At 47.6% G+C, this 27,358-nt stretch overlaps 1 protein-coding gene across 17 annotated transcripts in view; it reads right to left on the bottom strand.

The window, feature by feature from the left end:
* NIN (ninein) overlaps nucleotides 1-27,358 on the bottom strand; it is a 131,843-nt gene that overhangs the window by 90,997 nt on the left and 13,488 nt on the right. For all 17 annotated transcript variants that reach the window (XM_053386586.1, XM_053386331.1, XM_053386241.1 and 14 more), the window contains 2 exons: nucleotides 15,918-16,124; nucleotides 668-749 (listed from right to left, as the gene is read on the bottom strand). In XM_053386586.1, coding sequence (XP_053242561.1) covers nucleotides 668-749; nucleotides 15,918-16,103 — 268 coding nt within the window. In that variant the 5' untranslated portion in view covers nucleotides 16,104-16,124. The remainder of the gene's footprint in view (nucleotides 1-667; nucleotides 750-15,917; nucleotides 16,125-27,358) is intronic.

The raw sequence follows: 27,358 nt of genomic DNA on the forward strand, positions 1-27,358 counted from the left end.
TAAAAAATGTTTGCTTTGCAAGCACAGACATGCGCCTGTAGCCCTGGGAAATGGGCAGAAGAAAATCCTCTGTGCACATTCCTGTCATTGTGAACGGTGGCCAGGCTTGGTACACCTGGGTAGCTATTTTAGGAGCAAGAGAGCACTCTCCCAGGTATGCTGCTTGGAGGAAGGGTGGGACTCAATAGGTTAATCACCTGCTTTGCATGCAGAAGTATTCAAATCCTGGCAGCATGTCCAGGCAGGGCTTGGTCTGAAACCCCTGAGAGCTGCTGCCTGCCAGTGTAGGTAACCCTGAACTAGACAAATCGAGAGCCTGGCTCAGGATGTGCTGCAAAAATAACTCAAGAGCAGTGTTTCCCAGCTGTTTTCGGACCTCAGCTGTTTTTAGATTATAATTCCCATCATCCCTGACCATAGGTCCTTCCAGTTAGGGATGATGGGGGTTGTAGTCCAACAACAGCTGGGGACCCAAGTTTAGGAAACTCTGCACTGTTGCTGGGGCGGGAAGATGCCTAAAGCGAGGCCCCTGAGTTTAGAGCAAAACAGTGTAAACCGAGAAGCTCTGGAACACCTTCAGACATGGATCTGAGCTCCGTCATGCTTTCCGCAATCCACTTCCCTTACTGTTGCCAGAATCCAAGCCTATCAGTGATCTGGTTCTTACCTGGTTCTTGGAAGGACTCTTCATTCGTTAATGTCCTGGACAAGATGAGGATGAGGGCTTCTTTAAACTGGTCAAAGTGGACCTTTTTAAAAAAAAAAGGACAGAAAAAACAATGTTTTCAGCAACTCAGTCTGGACAAACCTTTGCAGTGTAATATGCACCCAGATCTAGCAAATAGTGCCTTGGCCTGACCTTCAAAGCATCCTGTGGCCTTTTCCCGCATTACCTCCCCATGCTTATATTCCAATACTTCCCAGATCCACCACCCTGAGCCAGCCAAAGGATGTCCACTGCAAAGGCACCACTGTGCCACGCTGTCACGGAGCTCAAGCACTTTGGGAAGAACAGGGCTCTCCTAGCAACTCTCAGGACCTGTAACAAACTACAGGTCCCAGGATTCTTTGGGAGAAGTCCTGACTGCTCAAAGTGGTATGATACTGCTTTAAATAGCTAGTGCAGATGGGGCCTGTTGTCTTTGTCCATGGAGTTTTATGGCAGGGATACTGGAGTGGCTTGCCGGTTCCTGCTCCAGGTGGATCACGTTTGGTCAAAACTCTCCACTATGACCTGTTCATCTTGAGTGCCCTGCACGGCATAGTTCATAGCTTCTCTGAGTTATTCAAGCCCCTTCGCCACGGCAAGGCAGTGATCATAAAGAAGGCTGATCGCCGAAGAATGGATGCTTTTGAATTCTGGTGCTGGAGGAGACTCTTGAGAGTCCCATGGACTGCAAAAAGATTAAACCTCTCCATTCTGAAGGAAATCAGCCCTGAGTGCTCACTGGAAGGACAGATCCTGAAGCTGAGGCTCCAAGACTTTGGCCACCTCATGAGAAGAGAAGACTCCCTGGAAAAGATCCTGATGTTGGGAAAGATGGAGGGCACAAGGAGAAGGGGACGACAGAGGACGAGATGGTGGGACAGTGTTCTCGAAGCTACAAACATGAGTTTGACCAGACTGCGGGAGGCAGGGGAAGACAGGAGTGCATGGCGTGCTCCTGTCCATGGGGTCGCGAAGAGTTGGACATGACTAAACAACAACAATAAGCAGATGGGGCCTAAACATATGCAACCAAACCACTGCTAGACCTTACTCCCCTGCTTGCATCGGCCTCCCCTTCTTCCACTGTTTCATCTGCGTCAAATTTTGAATTGTAAGCTCATTGGGGCAGGCATCTGCCCTCTCGTTCTCTGTACGGCACAATGCACGCTGACTAAGTCGTCTAAAACAATGGTTTTCTTCTGTTCCAGATTTGCAGCTATGATAGCCTCCTGCAGCTGAAACAAGTGTGGTTGCCTCCACATCAAACCTTTAAAGGACCTTTTCCCCCAAAGAATTCCAGACACTGTAGTTCAGCTCTCACAGTTCCAGCACCCCATGTTCCCAAAGCCTCTAATTTTTTCACCTCCTCTCCCTCCCCTGCTTTAACTAACACCATTATTATTATTATTTTGCAAACCATGCTGTCCAGCTTAGAATTTCAGGTTCTGGAGGGGCGGAAAGCAAGACGGGGTTGAAGCAACCTGAAATCCTCTTGCTCGGGTTACATATTTATGTGCTTTTCCCCAAGGACTTTCCTCCCCACCCCTCCCTGAGCTCCACTTCTTCTTCTTCAAAGAGTTATCAAAAGCCCTGCCCAGGCAAGCTTCAAGTTTATTCCGAATGAATGAATCACTTTGCTCGCTGGAGATTGCCAGCTCTAGCATAGCGGCAGCTGAAAGCTGTGCTGCCCTGTTGGGCCCCGGGGCGCTATGGAGACTGGTGCCCTAGCAATCTCTCCATAAGCAACATGGAAACAACCATTGCAGTAATAAAAGCATAGAATTGTAGAGCTGGCCTGATCCAGCGGACTTCTCTTATGTTCCTCTGGCAGGAGCAATCTGCAATGCCCCACAGTCACCAGGACAAATAATAATATTAATAATAATAAAATAATAATAATACAGTGGTACCTCGGGTTAAGTACTTAATTCGTTCCGGAGGTCCGTTCTTAACCTGAAACTGTTCTTAACCCGAAGCACCACTTTAGCTAATGGGGCCTCCTGCTGCTGCCGCAGCACAATTTCTGTTCTCATCCTGAAGCAAAGTTCTTGACCTGAAGCACTATTTCTGGGTTAGCGGAGTCTGTAACCTGAAGCGTCTGTAACCTGAGATACCACTGTAATAATAATAATAATAATAATAATAATAATAATAATAATAATAATAATATTATTTATTTATACCCCGCCCTCCCTGGCCAGAGCTGGGCTCAGGGCGGCTAACACCAGTAAAATTACAATAAAAACATAACGGGGCGGGGGGGACGACCAATTTAAATTACAGGTTAAAATGCAATTTAAAATGCAGCCTCATTTTAAAAGTAGCCAATAAATCAAGACCATAAGGGGAGGGAAACATAAGGGTCAGACTGAGCCCAAAGCAAAGGCCAGGCGGAACAGCTCTGTCTTGCAGGCCCTGCGGAAAGATGTCAAGTCCTGCAGGGCCCTAGTCTCTTGGGACAGAGACTATGTTTCCAGTCCTTCTGGTGGTTGTAAGATTAAGAGCAAGTGCCCGTGTTTTCCTTCTCCCTCCTAAAACCTTTTCCTTTGGTGCCATGTCTTTTAGATCATTAGCCCAATGGCAGCAAGTGTCTTATTACTGATATCTGTTATGCCTTCTGGAAGCCTCCCCCCTTTCTTGGCTAAAGAGTGGAATAAAAATACTTGAAATAAATTACTAATCATCCGTTCATACTTTCCCTTTTTCCTCCTGAAATAATTAGATCTCGCTCCACTTCTATTGTAACTTGTTAAAAATGAAGCAGAATTCTGCACTTGCTCTGTTATGCTCCATAGACTAGATAGAGAGGCTAAATGAAATTGATTAACAGCACATTCAGGGCAGACAAAAGGGGGCCCTTATTCACACAATGCAGAGTTAATTTATGGAATTTGCAGCACTGGAGGTCGCGGTCCTGGGCAGCTTTAAAAGGGGACTGGACAAGTTTATGGGATGGAGGGGGATGAGTTCTTGTCCATGGCGTCAAACAAAATTCATAGAGATGGAGGGGTCTGCTAATAGTGTCACATTAAATTAGCCCCTAGAGTAGATTTTGGAGACTCCCAGAGATTAGGAATTATCCAGAAAGCTCAGCTTGGCTGCTGGAAGTGATTTAGTCCTGTAGAAAGCTGTACACGCTTTATGTAGGCAGTCCTGTTTAGGGAATGTCTGATGTTTTATCGTCTTTTTAATATTCTGCTGGGAGCCACCCACAGTGGCTGGGGAAACCCAGCCAGATGGGCGGGGTATAAATAATAAAATATTATTATTATTATTATTATTATTATTATTATTATTATGTCTTTGCGTTCATTCTGGTAGGAAGGAATCTCCTTGCTGATATAAGATATCGTGAACTGACAAACTGATTAAACGTATGAGTTCCTAAGTGTTTCCCCAAACCATTCAAGATGTACAATAGGTCTATATACATTTTAAGCAAAATTGTATCTGTTTTTCTGTGTATATAATGTATATAGTAAGGGCAGTGTAAGTGATGGAAGTCAGTCAATGAAATTTTATTATCGAGATATTTGTAGAATAAATTTGGAAGAAATTCTTCCAACCTTTCTTCTTCTTCCAATTTTTCTTCTTATTTTTTCTTCTTCCTTCTTCCTTTTTTGTTCTTTTTTATATATGTGTGCTTATCTGAAATATATATGTATGTATGTATTTGTAGTATTTTGCTTGTATTTTGTAATAATTATGTTAAATAAAATTAAATTTAAAAACAACAAGAAGATGTACAATAGGTCTTCAGGATGGGGGCTTAATCCTGCAAAACAGGCCATTTTGACAAATGGGTTGATGGCGACAGGTTTTTTTAAAAAAACTTATGAAAAATTTCCTCAGGAATAATAAATCTGGATTACATTAGGCAGGATGGGACTCTCCTTCCTTGGAGGTTTTTAAGCAGAAGTTGGGTGGCCATCTGTCATAGATGCTTTAGCTGAGACTCCTGCATTGCAGAGGGTGGACTAGATGCAACTGGGGGTCCCATCCATCTCTAATATTCTAGGATTCTATGATACAGGCTGGCATCTTGAAGCTAACAATGGTCGTGTGGTTGCTTTGAAAAGCCCATATGCATGAAGAACCCCGATCCCACAATCAAAGCCCATTTGGAGGTACCCAAAGTTATATACAGTAACTATAATAATAATAATAAAAATTTTTATTTATACCCCGCCCTCCCTGGCCAGAGCCGGCTTCAGGGCGGCTAACACCAATAAAATCACAGTAAAAACAAAATGGGGGGGGGAGAAAAAGAAAAAGAAAAAACCAATTTAAAATACAGGTTAAAATGCAATTTAAAATGCAGCCTCATTTTAAAATAGACCATAAGGGGAGGGAAACATAAGGGTCAGACTGAGCCCAAACCAAAGGCCAGACGGAACAGCTCTGTCTTGCAGGCCCTGCGGAAAGATGTCAAGTCCTGCAGGACCCTGGTCTCTTGTGACAGAGCATTCCATCAGGTTGGGGCCAGTACTGAAAAGGCCCTGGCCCTAGTTGAGACCAACCTAACCACCTTGAGACTTGGGACCTCCAAAGTGTTGTCATTTGTGGACCTTAAGGTCCTCCCGCGGGGCAGACCAGGAGAGGCGGTCCCGTAGGTACGTGGCAGCCAGTTATTAATTGAAAGGTTTGAGAGACTATTAGAATATAGAGATTCTCTGTGAAAAGTCTATTAACTCAAAGGGGAGGGGGGCTCCAAGCAGCACTCAACTGATGGAAGCGGGTTCTACTTTGTGGAAGCTCTTATGCCGTAATAATTATTTTTTTTAATGTGTCACAAGTGACCTCGTCGCCTCTGTTAGTGGTCTTCCCACCTACACAGGGGGGTGTTGTTGTTGTTGTTTAGTCATTTAGTCGTGTCCGACTCTTCGTGACCCCATGGACCAGAGCACGCCAGGCACTTCTGTTCTCCACTGCCTCCCGCAGTTTGGTCAAACTCATGCTGGCAGCTTCGAGAACACTGTCCCACCATCTCGTCCTCTGTCGTCCCCTTCTCCTTGTGCCCTCCATCTTTCCCAACATCAGGGTCTTTTCCAGGGAGTCTTCTCTTCTCATGAGGTGGCCAAAGTCTTGGAGCCTCAGCTTCAGGATCTGTCCTTCCAGTGAGCACTCAGGGCTGATTTCCTTCAGAATGGAGAGGTTTGATCTTCTTGCAGTCCATGGGACTCTCAAGAGTCTCCTCCAGCACCAGAATTCAAAAGCATCCATTCTTTGGTGATCAGCCTTCTTTATGGTCCAGCTCTCACTTCCATACATCACTACTGGGAAAACCATAGCTTTAACTACACGGACCTTTGTTGGCAAGGTGATGTCTCTGCTTTTTAAGATGCTGTCTAGGTTTGCCATCGCCTTTCTCCCAAGAAACAGGCGTCTTTTAATTTTGTGGCTGCTGTCACCATCTGCAGTGATCATGGAGCCCAAGAAAGTCAAATCTCTCACTGCCTCCATTTCTTCCCCTTCTATTTGCCAGGAGTTGATGGGACCATTGGCCATGATCTTCATTTTTTTGATGTTGAGCCCCAAAATATGTAAGCATTTCTTTGCTCCCTCGCTCTCGCTCCCCACCCCACCCCAGAGCCCATCATTGTTTTCTCTGTATCAGGCTGTTGCCATCTAGCAATAGAGACCTCGCTGGCCCGTTATCACAAGCAGTAATTAAAAGCAGCCTCAGAAAACCTGCTCAGCCAGGAAACTTTAGACAGAGGGTCTCATTTGCACATTAATTGCTGCCATTCATCCTACAAATATTGCAAAGCGCTCTCCACAAAAAGGGCAGTTTGCAGCGAGGAGGAAATTTCCCCCTGATTAAAAAAAAACGCCTTGACATTTAAGCTAAAGGAGTTCGACTGGCAGAGGAGGGAGAGAGAGAGATGAGCGCATTGCAATTATCACGAGGCCTTCCATCCCCCCCCCAGTTCCCCCCACAATGCACCGGCTCTTCAAAATATATCACGGCGGCACACCTGCCAACGTTTGACGGAGGAAATCAGGTACACCCGCGATTTAGCTGCTCTGCGATTTACGTGCCATTTAATCAAGAAGGCCCACTCAGAGCGCCGACAATATTTCAGAAATCCAATCAGCAATAAAACCAACTGTCACAGCTAATAAAACACAGAATACTTAAAACTGCAGCCCACGCAAACCGGCCACAAAGCGCTACCGGGGATCTACAGAACTTCAACAGGTTATCTTGTTAACCCATCACAACAAACCTGCAAAGTTGGCCAGCATTATCACTATTGCTTCATCTTGATCGCCCACAAGCACAGGGGCACAGATCAGTTTTAGGAGCTGACTAGGGAGAGGCCCTCTCCCTCTATAAGCAGACTTGCTTCTTATGCTTGGAAGATCATAGAATCATAGAATGGTTGCAAGGGACTCCGAGGGTCATCTAGTCCAACCCCCTGAAAAGCAGGAATCGCAGCTAACATGCCAATGGATTGGCAGTAAAGGAAACACTACTGGTTTTCCCTGTAGTGATGTACGGAAGTGAGAGCTGGACCATAAAGAAGGCTGATCGCTGAAGAATGGATGCTTTTGAATTCTGGTGCTGGAGGAGACTCTGGAGAGTCCCATGGACTGCAAGAAGATCCAACCTCTCCATTCTGAAGGAAATCAGCCCTGAGTGCTCACTGGAAGGACAGATCATGAAGCTGAGGCTTCAAGACTTTGGCTACCTCATGAGAAGAGAAGACTCCCTGGAAAAGATCCTGATGTTGGGAAAGATGGGGGGCACAAGGAGAAGGGGATGGCAGAGGACGAGATGGTGGGACAGTGTTCTTGAAGCTACCTGCATGAGTTTGACCAAACTGCGGGAGGCAGTGGAAGACAGGAGCGCCTGGCATGCTCTGGTCCAGGGGGTCACGAAGAGTCGGACACGACTAAACGACTAAATAACAACAACAACATCTAGTATTTTCCCCTTTACTAAAAATACAACATACCAACAGCCTGCAGCACCTCAACACATTGCTAGCCAAACTCCCATCGTTCCTAGCCATTGTCCATTGAAATTCAACATCATCCAGAGAGCTCTGGGTCAGGACTGCCCTTCTACCACTTATAGGCTTGGGATGTTAGAACCTCTGGGTCATATGATCCATACAAAGCTGTCTTGTTGCAGGGTCCGACCTCTGCCCCATCAAGCCTAGAATGCCCACTCTGACTGGCAGCAGACTCAGCTACCCCAAAATCTCTTTAAAAACCCCCACAAAAACTGAAGATGACAATGATTGAACATGGAGCCTTCTAGATGCAAATTGCGAGCTCTGCTATTGCGGTCTGATCCCCTTTCATCTGCTGGAACATTTTAATCAACAAGAAGAGATTGATTTAATCGACCACCGAAGGAAGGAAGCAAACAAGCACCGTGCCTATAACTCCCCCAGTATTCATCAAGGGGAACCTTAAGATCCTGATAGCATTACATCCTGTCAATCAATGAGAGATGCTCAGATCTGGGCATATTGTTTGTCTTCAACAAAACACTCATTGTCCTCAAAGGAGGCTGCAGCAGGAACCTCCTCCCAGAAGCCTCGGAGGCAGGCTGATTCATTTCCTCCCCCCTCCCCGCCCCATAAGTGCCCCCGCTTTTGCCAAGTCACTGTTGATTGTGGAACCGGACTGAAGTTGTACAAGTTGTGTTGACAAAGAGAAAGGAAAGAGCATGCAGAAGGTTCCTCATTTTGGAGGCGGCGATGGGAAGGAGGAGGAGGTGGAGAAAGTGGTGATTTCTGCTTTAGGGTTTTAACTACAGTCTTGGAGCAGCAGCTGCAGCCAGAACAGATGGCCAGGGTTTGCGTCGCACGAAGCAATTTTACCGTGACCGGCGCTGAAAAGGGAGATTAGGAGCAGTGAGTTTAAATCAAGTTCGGAAAGGGAAAGAGAGAGAGAGAGAGAGAGAGAGAGAGAGAGAGAGAATGAATGAATGCCACAATTCAGCAAGGCAAGGTCGGATGAACGATGGCGCAGTAGCATCGCTACTCCCCAGGGGAAACATGTGCTGTTGGGATCCGCTGCTCAGAAATGCAAAAAGATTCTGTGTTTGTCTTCAGTGGCACAACTTGGATGTACATGATGGGCCTGCTAGCTTGGCCGTACCGCATGAAAGCGCCCTCATTTGTGGTCAGTCTGAAGCAAGACTCGCCAAAAGTTTATTTGGAAAGCTAGACTCTTAAGTCTGGTTTTCCCAGTAGTGATGTATGGAAGTGAGAGCTGGACCATCAAGAAGGCTGATCGCCAAAGAATGGATGCTTTTGAATTCTGGTGCTGGAGGAGACTCTTGAGAGTCCCATGGACTGCAAGAAGATCAAACCTCTCTATTCTGAAGGAAATCAGCCCTGAGTGCTCACTGGAAGGACAGATCCTGAAGCTGAGGCTCCAAGACTTTGGCCACCTCATGAGAAGAGAAGACTCCCTGGAAAAGACCCTGATGTTGGGAAAGATGGAGGGCACAAGGAGAAGGGGACGACAGAGGACGAGATGGTGGGACAGTGTTCTCGAAGCTACCAGCATGAGTTTGACCAAACTGCGGGAGGCAGTGGAAGACAGAAGTGCCTGGTGTGCTCTGGTCCAGGGGGTCACGAAGAGTCGGACTCGACTAAACGACTAAACAGCAACAACTCTTAAGTCAGGGGTTGGCAAAGGTTTATCTTGCCTGGGCTGGATCGCATGTGTGAGCATGCACGCCTGTGATTTTCAGTGTCTGTGTCTGTGCAGACGCGATTTCTGGTGCCGCAGAAGTGAGTATCTGTGCCGTGCCAGTTTAGCGCAGCGTGCGAGTGGGCAGCTAGGTTTGGGGCTGGCTTGTGGGCTGGTCAAACAACCGCCCATGGGCCTTGCTGCCCCCTGCTCTTAAGTCCTTCCAAACGGGAAAGACTGTAGTCCAACAGTAAAGCACCTGGGAATATCTTCTGCCTGAACCCTTGGAGAATCGCTTCCGGTTAGTGCAGACCATACTGAGCTAGTATAAGGCAGCTTCTAATAGTCCTAAGGGGACACGGGTGGCGCTGTGGGTAAAAGCCTCAGCGCCTAGGGCTTGCCGATCGAAAGGTCGGCGGTTCGAATCCCCGTGGCGGGGTGCGCTCCCGCTGCTCGGTCCCAGCGCCTGCCAACCTAGCAGTTCGAAAGCACCCCCAGGTGCAAGTAGATAAATAGGGACCGCTTACTAGCGGGAAGGTAAACGGCGTTTCCGTGTGCGGCTCTGGCTCGCCAGAGCAGCGATGTCACGCTGGCCACGTGACCCGGAAGTGTCTCCGGACAGCGCTGGCCCCCGGCCTCTTAAGTGGGATGGGCGCACAACCCTAGAGTCTGTCAAGACTGGCCCGTATGGGCAGGGGTACCTTTACCTTTAATAGTCCTAAACTTGTACCATTTTCCACATAGGGTATTACATCTTTCCTTTTGATAATAGCAATCACACCGGGGGAAATGTAATTTGCAAAGAGGTCTTAAGGCTCCTTCCCTATTTGAATGCATCTTCCTGTTTCTAAAACTGGCAGTGGGCAGGGATCAAACTTCTTTGCAATGCCAGTGGTTCCTCCAATATGCAGCAACCAATCTGGGGGAAATCTATGCAGCTTGGGGCAAAGAAAACTAGAGTTATAAAACAGATTTACTGGAGAATGGTAGACTACAGACTAGACAGGGGTCAGCAAACTTTTTCAGCAGGGGGTCGGTCTACTGTCCCTCAGACCTTGTGGGGGGCTGGACTATATTTTTGGGGGAGAAATGAACGAATTCCTATGCCCCACAAATAATCCAGAGATGCATTTTAAATAAAAGGACACATTCTACTCATGTAAAAACACACTGATTCCCAGACCATCCGCGGGATAGATTTAGAAGACGATTGGGCAGGATCCAGCCCCCGGGCCTTAGGTTGCCGACCCCTGGACTAGAGGACCTTCTAGTGGTCTAAGCTTCAACCAAAGGAGGTCACGTGACCCACAGGTCAGCTGACACTCGCCAGACAACAGTCTGCTATGTCCAGTGAGTAAACAACTATCTGCCTGCCAGATTTGGCCGGGCAGGACAGTCAACTGCAGACCACACTGGCTGGATTAGGATTTCAGGTGCTGTGTGGTAGGGAAAACCGAGATGAGAGCGAAGAAACCTGAAACCCTCCTCGTCAAGTTACATTTTTAATGTTCTTTTCAAAGTGCTTTTGATGTCGCGCTCAGCTTCTGAACCTACAGAGAACTCTGCGAGTCTCGTGGTTTTTAAAAATTGATAACGCAGAAGGCGATGTTTAGGTTGTAAAGCAGGAGAAAGTAAATGCAAGGGTGTCCAATCTACTCCCAACAGAGGCTGCAATCCTAAATCCACTTAGGGCTTGTCTGTCCTATGCCTAAAACGCATGGGGCCAAGAGGTTTTCAGTTTGTCCCAACTCTGTCCTTGGGGAAACCTGCTTTTTGCAGCTGAATTGGAGCAAGCACCAGTCTGCAGAAAACCAATTGAGATTTGCTCCAATTCAGCGGGAAAAAAGTGGGTTTCGCCCCGGGGAAAGAGGCTGGATAAGCGGAAGTGTAGCTGAGCCCCTACTTTAGAGTAAACCCCACTGAATTCAGCAGACCAACCTCTGAGTAAATATAATGAGGATCTAGGGCCAGGTGATGTATTGATCCATAGTCCAAAATCGGTCTGAAGTCCACACACTGTGATAACATTTCATAATATTTGCCAGGGTGATATATTGTGAATCAAAATGTGTGTGTGATGTAAAAAATTGCAATATGGGAGAAACTGTGGAGCTGGTCATCATTTCTCATGATTCCTGCTGCCCCTGTTGTTCTGTACAGTCGTACCTCTGCTTACGTATCCCTCTGGATACGTAAACTTGGGTTTGTGAACGTGGCAAACCCAGAAGTGTATACTTCTCGGTTTCGCAGCGCACACATGCGCAGAAGCGCTTTGCATGCGTGTGCAGAAGGGCGCCTCCAGTTTTGAAGTTTGCGGGACGCGGCTGGGCCTCCAGAACGGATCCCGTTCGTAATCAGAGGTACCACTGTACTATAAAATAACAGTTGTAACAATGTGTTAAAGGTAAGTAAAATGTGTAACTTTTAGACCCCTAAGTAGTAACAGTTGCCAGGACATTACCTTGTTTGCCTCTTCATAGCTACATCCTCATTTCAGACATCATGATATAACAATATCGTGATGTTTAGCTGAGCAATTCTCCTCAGGGCTCTCATATTTACGGGACCGCCTCTCCTGGTCTGCCCCGCAGAGGACCTTAAGGTCCATGAAGAACCATAGTTTAGAGGTCCCGGGCCCTAAGGAAGTCAGACTATTCTCCACCAGGGCCTTCTCAGTGATGGCTCCGACCTGGTGGAATGCTCTGTCCCATGAGACTAGGGCCCTGCAGGACTTGATCTCCTTCCGCAGGGCCTGTAAGACAGAGCTATTCCGCCTGGCCTTTAATTTGAATTCAGCCTGATCTTTTATTTCCCTTCCCTTCCCTCCCCCTCCCCTTTTATGAAGATCACCCGCTCTGAGACCCCACAGCTCATTCTCCTCTGGCCTTCTCGCTGGCCCAAGTAGGACCAATTCAGCCAGCTAGCCCTGGGGACTATCTAATGCTTATTGGATGGATTTCCCCCAAATTGATTACTGAACTTTTAATTTTATTGTTATTCATGTTTTCATACTGTATTTTATGCTGCTTCTACAATTAAGTGTTTTAAATTTGTTGTTGGCTGCCCTGAGCCCGGTTTTCTGAACCGGGAAAGGCTGGGTATAAATAAAATTTATTATTATTATTATTATTATTATTATTATTATTATTAATCATCAGCGCTGACCGGCAGCAGCCTTTGGTGAAGCAGGATTTGAACCAGGGGCCTTCCGAAAGCACCTGCTCTCCCAACCCAACTAAGGCCCTTCCCTATAGAGCCATGGGGCAGCATGGCAAGGGGGCATAAGAGAGACGGAAGGAAACCCACATTTTCTTTTCCATCCCTTTTTTTGGGTCTTTTCCACCCCCTTTTTGGGCCCAAAAATGGAAGCAAGAAGAGTTACCGATGATTGAAGAATGGAGGATGAAGTTAATGGACTATGCAGAACTAGATACAGGAAGGATTCGAAACAGGCGAGACCAGAAATTCACAGAAGACCGGAGTAAATTTACAGGCTATTTGGAAAGTAATTGTGAAGATCAGACGACGTTTATAGGTTTGCAAGAAGTTTTGTGAGGAGTGTTATTGGAATTATTGCAAAAATGGACAAGGTAGAGGATGATTTGTTAAGAGATGTAAAGGCAATATAAAATTAAGAAATGCATAAGAAGTGGTGAAAACGGTGGATCATCAGAGGTGCTGACGGAAGTCTAAAAAGATTGTATAAGTGATAAGTTTTGTGGTACATTTTATAATTTATATGTTAAAATTAATAAAAAATATTATTAAAAAAAGGTCTTTTCCACCCCACCTGAGTAGGTAAGCTACAGTCACGTGGCGGTGCTGAGAAAACATCGAGCCCAGGAGCCATAATTGGAGAAGTCAAAGAACAGCCGTACATGCAAATCAAAAGGAGCCACAGCCAGAATGGGACAACTTCTGCATAGCGAGTTTGCCTTGTTCTGCCCCCACCGCAGTCAGGGGCTAATTGAACTTCAGGTCGGTGGCTCCGTTTGATGCTGTGCAGAGAAGACTCGGGTACCCAATTTGAGAAGGAAGGTTTTCTGCGAGTGAGTCTTCTTATTAGCACAATAAAGCATCCCGTTTCAAGCTGCTCATTATTTTCCACCAGGTTCCCCCCCATATCCCCCCCCCCGCACAATGGAAGTCCGCACACACCCTTAAAGATGGGGGAATCTTCTTCTCTTGGGAGAAAGAGCTGGCTTCTAACACTTCCCTCCCTGTCCTTGAGTTTGGGGGGGGGGAGAAGGCTTTCTTCACTTCAAGCAGAATAAAGCTCATTTCTGCTTCCAGGAGAGCTTCGCACAGTGTCAGATGCAGAGGCTACCTTCAAAAGAATTCCAATGCAAGAGATGGAAAAGGGGGTTCTGGGGGAAGTTGGGGGGTTCTGCATTCATAGCAAGAGGGAGGAATAATAGGCTTGCCACTGTGGCGCTTTGCAATCGTACGAGCATTTTTTGCAATTCCAGTATTAGGTAGAAATTACCTTGCACGGAATATTGAGGGACAAATAACAAAAGTTCCATGGGCCATGATCTGAATTGGTTTTAAGATAGTTTTCGTCTAATGACAGCAAAAGTGACCATCGTTAGGACAGATGAAGTGCCTGTGTAACGGTTTATTATTATTATTATTATAGTGGTACCTCGGGTTACATACGCTTCAGGTTACAGACTCCACTAACCCAGAAATAGTGCTTCAGGTTAAGAACTTGGCTTCAGGATGAGAACAGAAATCGTGTGGCGGCGGCAGTGGGAGGCCCCATTAGCTAAAGTGGTGCTTCAGGTTAAGAACAGTTTCAGGTTAAGAACCTACCTCCGGAACGAATTAAGTACTTAACCCGAGGTACCACTGTATTAGTATTACTATAATTATTATTTGCTATTTATAACCCGCCTTTTCCCCAGAACAGGACTCAAGGCAGCTTATGCAAATTAAAGTAAGCAGATAAAATATGAAGAGCTAAAAACATATAAAAGAGAATCATTTAAAAGTAATTTAACTCTAATAGGAGAATATACTATCTGAAGAAGTGTGCATGCACACGAAAGCTCATACCAGTAACAAACTTAGTTGGTCTCTAAGGTGCTACTGGAAGGAATTTAATTATTATTACTTGTTTCGACTAAGGCAGACCAACACGGCTACCTACCTGTAACTAGGAGACTATACATATAAAAAGAATTATTAAAATACAGATAATGAAAAAGGGAGGAGTTTATGAAAGGGCTATGTATCTCAAGGACCTAGGAAGATGAGCAGTGGTATATCTGCACTTGCTGCAGATATGGTGGTCTGGGTCTGGATAGGGGACCACCTGGGAACCCCACGCATGCTACAATCTTCTGTTCCATGACTCAAGGAAGGTAGCAAACCACTGTAATAATTACCTTTGAGACCTCTTGCCCTGCCTGACTAAGGCATCCCTTTTTCACACCAGGCTAGGCAAGGAATCGCCAACCTTGTGCCCCCCCCCCCGATGTTCTTCAACTCCAACACCCACCATCTGTGACCACTGGCCACACTCGCCAGGGCTGATGGGAGTTGGAGTCCAACAACTCCAACCCAACCTGTGATCCTCGCTTTGGTCCATCTTGAAACAGACGAAGGACTGTCACGTGAAAGATGGAGCAAGCTTGTTTTCTCCTGCTCTGGAGGGTAGGACTTGAACCAGTGGATTCAAGTTACAAGAAAGGAGATTCCAAATAAACCTTAGGAATAACTTTCTGATGGCAAGAGCTGTTCAACCTTCAGAATGCCTCAGAAAGTCTCTGGAGGTTTTTAAGGAGAGGTTGAATGGCCACCTGTCATGGATGATCTAGTTGAGATTCCTGCATTGCATTGCAGCGGGGTTGTGATAGATCATGGGGAGGCAACCTAAGGCCTGGGGAGCCGGATCCGGCCCAATCACCTTCTAAATCTGGCCCGCAGACGGTCTGGGAATCAGTGTGTTTTTACATGAGTAGAATGTGTCCTTTTATTTAAAATGCATCTCTGGGTTCTTTGTGGGGCATAGGAATTCATTCATTTTTTATTTCCAAAATACAGTCTGGCCCCCCTTAAGGTCTGAGGGACAGTGGACTGGCCCTCTGCTTAAAAATGACCCCCCAGGTCCCTTCTTACTCTATACAGTGGTACCTCGGGTTACAGACGCTTCAGGTTACAGACTCCGCTAACCCACAAATAGTACATCGGGTTAATAGTACTTTGCTTCAGGATGAGAACAGAAATCGCGCAGTGACAACAGAAGGCCCCATTAGCTAAAGTGGTACCTCAGGTTAAGAACAGTTTCAGGTTAAGAACAGACCTCCAGAACGAATTAAGTCCTTAACTGTAATTCTAGGATTTTCTGGTCCTCTGGGCCCTCAGACATAGCTCAGCTGACTGTCTCTCTTTACTCCCACATGGATTCTTCTCCCTCAGCTTCCTCTAGTCGTCTCTGGCCTGCTCCCACCCTTCCACCCTGCCCTTACCCTTTTCTCCCGATCTCCCCACGGTTCCCTTTTCCTGAGCATGTCCTCTCAGCACCCAAACCATCTGCCTCTCTTACCCGGCTCAGGAGATCGCCCTGCAGAAGTGTCTGCTGCAGCGCCCCCGGGGCCACCGTTTCCAGTTGCAGGACGTGGCAGAGCTCGGTCAGCTCCTCGTGGCCCAGGGAGCCAGTGCCGGTGATGTCAAAGCTGTCGAAGAGCTCTTTGAGGCGGGCTTCAGACTGGTCCTGCTCAGCTTCATCCATCCCATAGCCCACTGCGCTCAACTGTCGAAGGGAGACAGAAGAACACCACAAATAGTTAGTTACTCTTGCAAGGACTCCAGAGATGTTGAAGATAATGCATCTCTCTCTCTTGCAACCATAGTTTTGTTGAGACATAACCAATGGGACGCAGGTGGCGCTGTGGGTTAAACCACAGAGCTTAGGACTTGCCGATCAGAAGGTTGGCGGTTCGAATCCCCGCGACGGAGTGAGCTTCCATTGCTCGGTCCCTGCTTCTGCCAACCTAGCAGTTCGAAAGCACGTCAAAGTACAAGTAGATAAATAGGTACCACTCCGGCGGGAAGGTAAACAGCATTTCCTTGAACTGCTCTGGTTCGCCAGAAGTGGCTCAGTCATGCTGGGCACATGACCCGGAAGCTGTACGCTGGCTCCCTCGGCCAGTAAAGCGAGATGAGCACTGCAACCCCAGAGTCGGCCACAACTGGACCTAATGGTCAGGGGTCCCTTTACCTTTTAACACCAAACCATGGTTGCCCTAACTGCAGTTTGTACACCAAGCTATGTGTTCCAGGTGTAGAAGCAGACTGCGGTTTCTGGGGTTCCCCCTCCCCACTTTGCCCAAGAATTCCAGCAAACTATCCTTGCTGGACCATAAAGAAGGCTGATCGCCGAAGAATGGATGCTTTTGAATTATGGTGCTGGAGGAGACTCTTGAGAGTCCCATGGACTGCAAGAAGATCAAACGTATCCATTCTTAAGGAAATCAGCCCTGAGTGCTCACTGGAAGGACAGATCCTGAAGCTGAGGCTCCAAGACTTTGGCTACCTCATGAGAAGAGAAGACTCCCTGGAAAAGACCCTGATGTTGGGAAAGATGGAGGGCGCAAGGAGAAGGGGACGACAGAGGACGAGATGGTTGGACAGTGTTCTTGAAGCTACCAGCATGAGTTTGACCAAACTGCGGGAGGCAGTGGAAGACAGGAGTGCCTGGCGTGCTCTGGTCCAGGGGGTCACGAAGAATTGGACACGACTAAACGACTAAACAACAAGATCCTTGACAGTGATCGTAGTTTGCCAGTTCTGATGAGACACCAAACAGAAGGTTTGCAAACTGTGGTTTCAGGTCCACTCCCAGAAACTGTCCTTGCAAACTTCAGATCCACATTATATCTCATAGTTTTGGCAGATATACATTTATCCCTTCCAACTCTGGGATTCCACAGTGCTGCTCTCAACGGCGGGTCCAGTTTTAATTGCCTTGCAGCCAGGCACCGACTCTGCCTCCATCTATTGCCAGGCTTATCTGAATTGCAGAACGGCTGGCCTCCTCTGGCAAAGGAATCCCTCCATTGTGCAGTTCGGCTCCAGGAAAAAACAATCTTAATTGCCAACAACAAAACCTGAAATGTCTCCATGAAGAAATAATGTCCCCCAGCAGCTTCCAGATCAAAAGTAAGCTCCAGGACAGCAGATAGCACACAGCCCAGTAAGAAATCTCTTATCTCTCCCTCGCCTCTTTCTGTGCAGGCTCCCTCCCCTTCCTCCGTTCACCTCCTTTGAGCATTTCTCTAAACTACCTGTTGGAATAATGATGATGGGGTCCTCAAAGGCCCAGGTTTTGCTTTCCATCCCAGGCTCAGTTTCCCCATATTCAACAAAGGATGCACAGCTGATGGATGCGTTAAAACTGGCTAGAAAGGAAAGCCAGTCTACAGAGCACAGAAACTCCACCTCATCAGCACCACAGCCTTTGCACCTGGCCTCCCCAAATGCTTTTTTTAATGTCTGCAACTATGAGAGTTAGGAACTTGTTTTGCTGTATTACTGACGACTGAAGAATGGAGGATGAAGTTAATGGACTATGCAGAATTAGATAAACTAACAGGAAGAATTCGAAACCGGCGGGATCAGAAATTCACGGAAGACTGGAGTAAATTTACGGACTATTTGAAAAGTATTTGTGAAGATCAGACGACGTTTGTAGGTTTGCAAGAAGTTCTGTGAGGAGTATTATTGGAAGTATTGCAAAAACAGATAAGGGGAAGGATAATTTGTTAAAAGATTTAAAGGTAATATAAAGAAATGTATAAGAAGTGGATAAAACGGTGGATCAGAGGTGCTGATGGAAGTCAAAAAAGAATGTATAAGTGATAAGTTTCGTGGTACATTTTATAATTTATATGTTAAAACCAATAAAAATTATTATTTTAAAAAAGAACCTTGTTTTGCTGTAAACTTCTCACGATTCCAAGACATACAGCAAATGCATCATATAACTGCAGAGTTGGAAGGAAGTTTGCAGCTGGGATTTATATAGATATATCATCCAAAACCGGTTTGAAGAGAAGGTTGCTCTTGTGCCCGGGTCCCGCTTCCTTGCTTCCCCTTGGGCATCTGGTTGAGAGAAGAGGCTGCTAGACTGGATCAGCCCCCAGTTGGATCCAGCAGAGCTCCTCGCATGTTCTCAGAGCAGCGCATACATGCTCCTGTAATCTTGCTCAGCGAACACACGCAGGGGCCACTGGGGAACAGATGCAAGCCGGCCTCCAGTGCCGCAACGTAAACAGTCCCTTTGCTTACACCGCCTCCATTCATCAAGGAGCAGCTCGACTTAGTTTCACTACAGACAAATGGCCCAGGCGAGGTGCGAGGCTCCCCAGAGCCCCACCAAACCCCTGGGAGCTTGAGGTAATGCTTTGTCAAAGGGTATTAGGAAGGAGAAAAACAACCTGACTTGCAGGAACAAACAAGCTCCAGGCAGTTTTAGAAAGACGCTTCTAAAGAGACGAGACAGAGAAGCCAAGCCTCACAACTGGCGTTTGCACCAGAACTTTAGCTATTCCCATGAGCGTTTCAGTTCTGCAGAAATTGTGGCAGGATGGATTACCAGAGAGCAACTTTCCCCCCAGCACCAGGGTCCTAGCTTCTTACTGGATCAGAAGCATGGTTTTCTCAAAAGCTGAAAGACACTGATAAACTAAGAACATATCAAGAGCCCAGCTGTTCCAGACTCTGTTACCCTGTATATTTCCACATTTTCTTAGTCAGTTGTCTGGGGGGAAAAATGTAAACAGCCCTGTCTCCCTGGTGCAGAGATTGCCACCCACTCTCAGATCTGATAGGGGTGCAGATTCTTCTGATGGGTGGGTAGGTTGCTATTCTAGACAACCAAAAACTGCACACATGGAACTATGTATCTTTGCTATAAGAATGGTCACTGGTACCTGAGTGTGTTTTTTCTTCCTTCTCCCTCCCACCTCTTTTGCCTCGTGTGTCATGTCTTAAAGGTAAAGGGACCCCTGACCGTTAGGTCCAGTCATGGACAATTCTGGGGTTGTGGTGCTCATCTCGCTTTATTGGCCGAGGGAGCCAGCGTACAGCTTCCAGGTCATGTGGCCAGCATGACTAAGCCACTTCTGGTGAACCAGAGCAGCGCACGGAAACACTGTTTACCTTCCCCGCCAGAGCGGTTCCTATTTATCTACTTGCACTTTGACGTGCTTTTGAACTGCTAAGTTGGCAGGAGCAGGGACCGAGCAATGGGAGCTCACCCCGTCGTGGGGATTCGAACCGCCGACCTTCTGATCAGCAAGCCCTAGGCTCTGTGGTTTAACCCACAGCACCACCCATGCCGCTGTGTCATGTCTTCTTCGACTGCATATCTGAGGGCAGGGGCTGTCTTACTGCTGACTTTTGCAAGCCGCACCCTAGGAGTCTTTTGGGGCTAAAGGGTGAGGCACAAATGCTTTAAACAATTACTAGGAACATGCTTACAGGGCTGCTTCCAAAAGTTATCCACTATCTGAAGAAGTGGCACTCTCACAGGTACCACCTAATACCCATTCTACATTTGCAAGAACTTGAGAGTAGCGGCAGGAAACTTTTTCCACCTGACCTGCTCCGACAAAAGCAGAACCAGCCCCCTCCTAACTACTAGCCGCTACCTGCATCAAGACATTCCCTGGATCTCAACAGGATGGTAAGTCCTTGGTGGCTGGTATAATCAGGGTGGGGGGCCGGACTATATTTTGAAAAAAAGATATGAGCGAATTCCTATGCCCCACAAAAACCCATAGATGCATTTTAAATACAGTTATACCTCGAGTTACAGACGCTTCAGGTTGTGCGTTTTTGGGTTGTGCACCGCGCCAGACCCGGAAGTACCAGAACGGGTTACTTCTGGGTTTCAGTGCTCACACATGTGCAGAAGCACTAAAATGCGCTTTGCACATGCGCAGAAGCGCCGAATCGCGACATGTGCGTGTGCAGATGCAACGCTGCGGGATGCGAACGCTGCGGGTTGCGAACGTGCATCCCGCACAGATCACGTTCGCGACCCGAGCATCCACTGTAAAAGCACACATTCTACTCACGTAAAAACACCAGGCAGGCCCCACAAATAACCCAGCATGCACACGAAAACTCATACGAAGGACAAACTTAGTTGGTCTCTAAGGTGCTACTGGAAGGAATTTTTTTTATTTTGTTTCGACTATGGCAGACCAACACAGCTACCACCTGTAACTACTCATGTAAAAACATGCTGATTCCCGGACCATCCGCGGCCTGATTGTGAAGGCGATTGGGCCGCATCTGGCCCGCGGGCCTTAGGTTACCTACCCCGGTCCAAAAGCTCATGATGCAGCTCCCTTGCTAAAGCTAAGCTGGTCTGCAGCTCCTCCTGGAGAGGACATGACTGCTGTTTTGGGTTCCGGGATAGAAAAATGCAGGTTATACATTCTACCTATTACAACAGTTTATGTACCACTTAACCCCTTGGCCTCTAAGCCCATCGTTCAGCCCAGACACTGAGATCCAGCGCCGAGGGCCTTCTGGCGGTTCCCTCCCTGCTAGAAGTGAGGTTACAGGGAACCAGACAGAGGACCTTCTCGGTAGTGCGTCCGCCCTGTGGAACACCCTCCCATCAGATGTCAAGGAAATAAGCAGCTATCTGACGTTTAGAACACATTTGAAGGCAGCCCTGTTTAGGGAAGTTTTTAATGTTCCATTCTATTTTTAATATTTTGTTGGGAGCCGCCCAGAGTGGCTGAGGAATCTTAGCCAGATGGGTGGGGTATAAATAATAAATTATAATATTATTATTATTAAGCAGTGCACAACAAGATGGAAAGGATACAATAAAGAGACAAACTGGTCAAAATTAACCATAAGATCGAGGGGTGGGGAGAGGCAAGCCTTGAAATGCATGCAGAATTAAAAACAGGTCTTCAGTGGATCAGGCCAGTAGCCTATCTAGTCCAGTATCCTGTTCTCATATTCACCAACCAGATGGGAAACCCACAATCAGGATTCGAACACAAGACCCTTCTCCCCTCCTGCAACTGGGATTCAAAAGCATTGCTGCCTCCGACTGCGGAGGGAGATCCTACCCATCCTGGCCGGTAGCCATGAATAGCCCTCTTAATAGCAGGGGACGGGGACTGTCTGATCTCACCTGGGAGGGGGCTTCAAGGTACCACTCAGAAGACAAGGAAAAGCACCCGGGAGGTTGGAGAGCAGCAGCTGAAGCAGCCCCTGCAGCCGACTCGCTCGCCTGTCTGCCTCGGCTTTCTCCAGACCCACAGGAAGGCGACTGCTACTCTTGCTCTCCCGGGCTGCTGCCCCCCAGAGAGAGAAAGAGAGAGAGAGAGAGAGAGAGAGAGAGAGAGGGAGAGAGGAGCCTGAGCTCATCAGATGCAGAGCAGGTTCAGGAGACAAAAGAGAGCAGAGGCACCCGCCGTGTGGCCACCTTTGCGTTCTGCTTCTGGGCTTCATTGAGGCATCTGGGTGGATGGAAAGAAGATGCTGGACCACATCAAGGCTTGGGATGCCTGTGGTCCTCCAAAGGATGCTGGATTCCAGCTCCCAGCAGCGCCAGCCAGGAGGACCAATGCTCCAGGAAGATGGGTCCAGCAACCTCTGGAGTAAAGAGGGGACCATCAGTCCATTTCGGATTTTCTCCATTTCTCGTTCCTCCCCACCGTAGGAGCCAACCTTGAGGGGCCGAAGTCCTTTCAGTCCCCCCCCCCAATAAAATATTTGAGGGGGCCGGGGGCTCCCCTAAGATGACGGGCATTGCCATTTAAATGGTTCGTGCGTGGCGTGTCTTGCAATTGATTATGCAGGGCAGGGCTTACCTGCTCTTCAAATTTTATTCAAGTTGGAGCCCCTGCTCCCCGGGGGGGGGGGGAATCATAATTTCAGTTTATCTGTTTAGGATGCTGTTTTCGTAATGTCGTCGTGAACAGATTGTGGCTGAATCCTGACAAGACAGAAGTACTGTTTTTGGGGGACAGGAGGCGGGTAGGTGTGGAGGACTCCCTAGTCCTGAATGGGGTAACTGTGCCCCTGAAGGACCAGATGCGCAGCCTGGGAGTCATTTTGGACTCACAGCTGTCCATGGAGGAGCAGGTCAATTCTGTGTCCAGGGAGGCTGTTTACCAGCTCCATCTGGTACGCAGGATGAGACTCCACTTGCCCGCAGACTGTCTCGCCAGAGTGGTGCATGCTCTGGTTATCTCTCGCTTGGATTACTGCAATGCGCTATATGTGGGGCTACCTTTGAAGGTGACCCGGAAACTACAACTAATCCAGAATGCGGCAGCTAGACTGGTGACTGGGAACGGCTGCCAAGACCACATAACACCAGTCTTGAAAGACCTACACTGGTTCCCAGTATGTTTCCGAGCACAATTCAAAGTGTTGGTGCTGACCTGGAAAGCCCTAAACGGCCTCAAAGGCCCAGAATACCTGAAGGAGTGTCTCCACCCCCATCCTTCTGCCCAGACACTAAGGTCCAGCTCCGAGGGCCTTCTGGCGGTTCCCTTGCTGCGAGAAGCCAAGTTACAGGGAAGCAGACAGAGGGCCTTCTCGGTGGTGGCGCCTGCCCTGTGGAATGCCCTCCCACCAGATGTCAAAGAGAAGAACAACTACCAGACTTTTAGAAGACATCTGAAGGCAGCCCTGTTTAGGGAAGCTTTCAATGTTTAACAGACCACTGTATTTTAATACTTTGTTGGAAGCCACACAGAGTGGCTGGGGAAGCCCAGCCAGATGGGCGGGGTATAAAAAATAAACCTTCATAATAATAATAATAATTTATCAACATTTTAGTGCAAATTTCCCCCAATGTTTTTCTTTTAATTTCATTTAATTTAGCCCACCCTTCTCTTCCAAAGAGCTCAGGGTGTCCTGTATGGCATTGCCCCTCCTCATTTGATTCCCACAACATTTGATTCCTTCCCTGGGAGGTAAGGAAGGCCTCCTTTGCACTGGGCACACAATACTTTTGCAGAAGAACACCATGGGCAAATGATGCCACAGGCAGGGGACGGTGGATATTCCTGCCCCGCGCTGCTGCTGCCGACTTCTTCCTCCAAACATGCTATTTTGCTTTATCCCTTTTAAATCCCAGATAATCTCTGGTTATCCACGAACAGGTAAAACGAGATAGAAGGACTTTCACCAGTGGTGAGTGAGCGTGGGAGGAAAACCTGCTCAGGATCAACATTTTTAGAAAGAAAAGGGGGGAAAGGAGGTGCATTTGTCAAAGTTAACTATTTCTAAGCAAAGCAGGAGTGCAAAGGGATATGATCCCCACTGCCTTTCTGGTACTGGTCTGTTTACTCAACCAGGACTAGAGCCATGAAAAGCCTTCATTGGAACATAGTGACTGCTGTATTTTTAAACCAGGCGCCACAGAAAGCACTATAGCTGGCAGGCGGGGGGGGGTCTGCATTGCCCCCCTACACCTAGGTGATGCCACCTCCCCGCTTTCCTTCAAACCCCTCCTCAAGGAGCCCTTCCCATTTCCCACAAAACCTTTGGGCACAATCCCCAGGCCACATTCCTTGCAATAAAACTCAGAATGTAAGCGCCTCTGGGGCAGGGACCTATCTTGCGGTTTTTGCAGCGTTCACATTAGGGGTACCGGAACCTGCCTTGTACAGAGTCAGGCCAAAGGTCCACTTAGCTCAGTTTACACAGACTGGCAGATGAAGTCGGACAGGAATCATTCTCAGCCACCCCTGGAGATGCAATGATATATATAGGCCATTAACACGAACAGGAAGCCTCTGGATTGCAAGTAATGGGATAAATACTAGGACTCAGGTCCTCCCCCTTTGCCTGAGCAACAAAGGATGGTTTTCTGCAGCTTAAGGTCTCGTCCCAAGTCCCACCAATTCATCCAGCAAACCCCGGAAGGGTGAATTTGTTTTATAAGGTTATTTATGAGCCATTTTGACCCAAATGTTCCCCCCCAGGTGACTTACAGTTTAGATTAAACAGAGTATGCAGACCTCTGACTAAATGCAGGTTCCTCACTTTATTAGGATTCCTTGGTCCTGAATGTGGAGGACTCCCTGGTCCTGAATGGGGCGCAGGTAAATTCTGTGTCCAGGGCAGTTGTTTACCAGCTCTATCTGGTACACAGGCTGAGACCCTCCCTGCTCGCAGACTGTCTCGCCAGAGTGGTGCATGCTCTAGTTATCTCCCACTTGGACTATTGCAATGCGCTCTACATGGGGCTACCTTTGAAGGTGACCCGGAAACTACAACTAATGCAGAACGCAGCAGCTAGACTGGTGACTGGGGGCGGCCGCCGAGACCATATAACACCAGTCCTGAGAGATCTGCATTGGCTCCCAGTACGTTTCCGAGCACAATTCAAAGTGTTGGTGCTGACCTTTGAAGCCCTAAACGGCCTCAAAGGCCCAGTAGACCTGAAGGAGCGTCTCCACCCCCATCGTTCTGCCCGGACACTGAGGTCCAGCTCCAAGGGCCTTCTGGCGGTTTCCTCGCTGCGAGAAGCAAAGCTACAGGGAACCAGGCAGAGGGCCTTCTTGGTGGTGGCGCCCACCCTGTGGAACACCCTCCCACCAGATGTCAAAGAGAACAACAACTACCAGACTTTTAGAAGACATCTTAAGGCAGCCCTGTTTAGAGAAGCTTTTAATATTTGATGTATTACAGTATTTTAATATTTGTTTGGAAGCCGCCCAGAGTGGCTGGGGCAGCCCAGCCATATGGGCGGGGTATAAATAATAAATTATTATTATTATTATTATTATTATTATTATTATTATTATTATTATTAGCCACTTCCTTCTGTGTGGATTCGGACAAGATCAGGAAGCTTCACTCAAGCTTAGTATAATGTCCTAACCCATTTGCAAGCTGGAATCCTAAACCATGGTTTGATATAGCTTTGATAGTTTTGATAAAGACATCCCTAGTTGTATTTAAGGATGATTTGGAGGAGGAGGGGAAAGAGGCAGCGATATCAGGAAAGAAATCATAGAATGGTATTGCTGGAAGGGGTCCCAGGGGTCATCTAGTCCAACCCCCTGAAATGCAGGAATCGCAGCTAAAGAAACCCGGACAGGTGGCCATCGAACCTTTGTTCGAAAACCTCCAGTGAAGGAGAGGCCACCACCTTGCAAAAGAATCTGTTCCACCGTTGCACAGCCCTCGCCCCAGAAAACTCTTCCTAATGTTTCATCAGAATCTCCTTTCTTGTCATTTGAATCTGTTGGTTGGGTCCTAACCTCTGCAACAGGAGAAAACAAGCTTGCTCCCTCTTCCATGGGGCAACCCTTGAGGTATTTGAAGATGGCTATCCTATCTCCTCTCAGTCTCCTCTTTCCCAGGCTAAACATACCCAGCTCCTTCAACCATTCCTCATAAGGTGTGGGATGTGAAACACAAGAGCAGTCAAGTACAACATTCCTAGAGTGAACATGTTTACACATGGGGAGGAATGTTTGTTCAGCCAGCAGGTCAACTTCCTGTTTCCTTTTGGGCTGGGACAGACTTCCTCTGCATGGGACTAGAGGTGGGCGTGGCTTCACCTGTGCAGGTAACGACAAAAGCACAGGGCAGGGCAGCCATCTCTCTCTGTGACTACTTTCGTCGAAGAAGCAACATCTGCTTAGCCAAAGATGCTCTCTTGGCCTCCAGCCAAGAGAGGACAAAGGGATGGTCTCCTTATGAGATAGTTTCCAGGTGTATGTAACTTTTCTAAGCTAAGTCTGCCTTCTGGGATCTGATTGTGAACAGAATGTGAGTTGAGTAAACTCTTTTTTATACTTTTATAGAAGACTGTGTCACGTCTTATCTTTTATGAGGGAATAAGGGGGAAATACCAGAACAGTTATTATAGAGGCTTTAGTGAGGCTGAGCAAATGCATCTGCTGTAAGTTTAAAAAGGGGGATTGTTACTCTGCTAAAATTGTGAACTTGTTAACACAAGTTGGAAAGGCTGTAATCAAATAATATATCCTCTCCTGCATCCCTGAACATTCTCACATAAGGCTTGGTTTCCAGACCCTCTGCATACCTTACAACTTGTCAATATCCTTCCTAAACTGTGGCACCCCGAAGTGGACACACGACTCCAGGTGTGGTCTGACCAAGGCAGAATTGAGTGAGACTATCAAATCATAGAATTGTAGAGTTGGAAGTGACCCCGGAGGGTCATTTAGTCCAGCCCCCTGCGATGCAGGCATCTCAGCTCAAGCATCCATGACAGATGGCCATCCAAGCATCTTAAAATCCTCCAAGGAAGGCGAGTCCACCGTCTCCCTTGGTTACTTCCCTTGAGCTGGACCCGTGACTTCTGTTGACGCAGCCTGGAGTTGCATTAGTAGGAGTAGTAATCACAGTAATAATATAAACCACGTTTCGACTCAGCATTTGAAAAACGCACCTGGGAGATTTGGGGGAGGTTGAGGAAGAGATGTCAAAGAGCCGGGGGAAAGGGAGGGGGCTTCAAATCACCAAAACAAAAGGCAGCATTTCGACGTGGGCCTTTTCATCTCGCCTCCAGATGGCCGGGCAGCTGAGAGCATGGCTGGAATGCCTGGACTGCCTTGCCGTATGCTCAATTGCTCCCCACCCAGAGATGCAATAATAGGCCAGGCATGACCAGCCCTTAGCCACAGCTGGCAGAGCGGGGAGCAGCCGAGTCCGGTCAAATCTGCACCAGGTGCTCTTGCACAGATCCGGCCCCTTTCAAGGCTTGCTCCTGCTGGCCTGCGCTGCTGGATCTTCAAAAAGAGAGTCACGGATATCTGGGAGAGAAATTCGTCCGGACCTCCCACACCCCGCTAACGCAGTGCCACCCCCCTTCCATTCATGCACAACCTGGTGTCCGTGTCGTGACTTTAATTCTCCCCAAGTTGGGCTATCTCTTTTTTTTAAAGTTGGAACAGATGGCTCAGCAAGGAAAGCCTTGCAAGATCTGCTCGCTTGACCGTAAGGCCGGTGGCTATTTTA

This window comes from Podarcis raffonei, chromosome 1 (genome assembly GCF_027172205.1).
Source record: "Podarcis raffonei isolate rPodRaf1 chromosome 1, rPodRaf1.pri, whole genome shotgun sequence".
Lineage (NCBI taxonomy): Eukaryota > Metazoa > Chordata > Lepidosauria > Squamata > Lacertidae > Podarcis > Podarcis raffonei.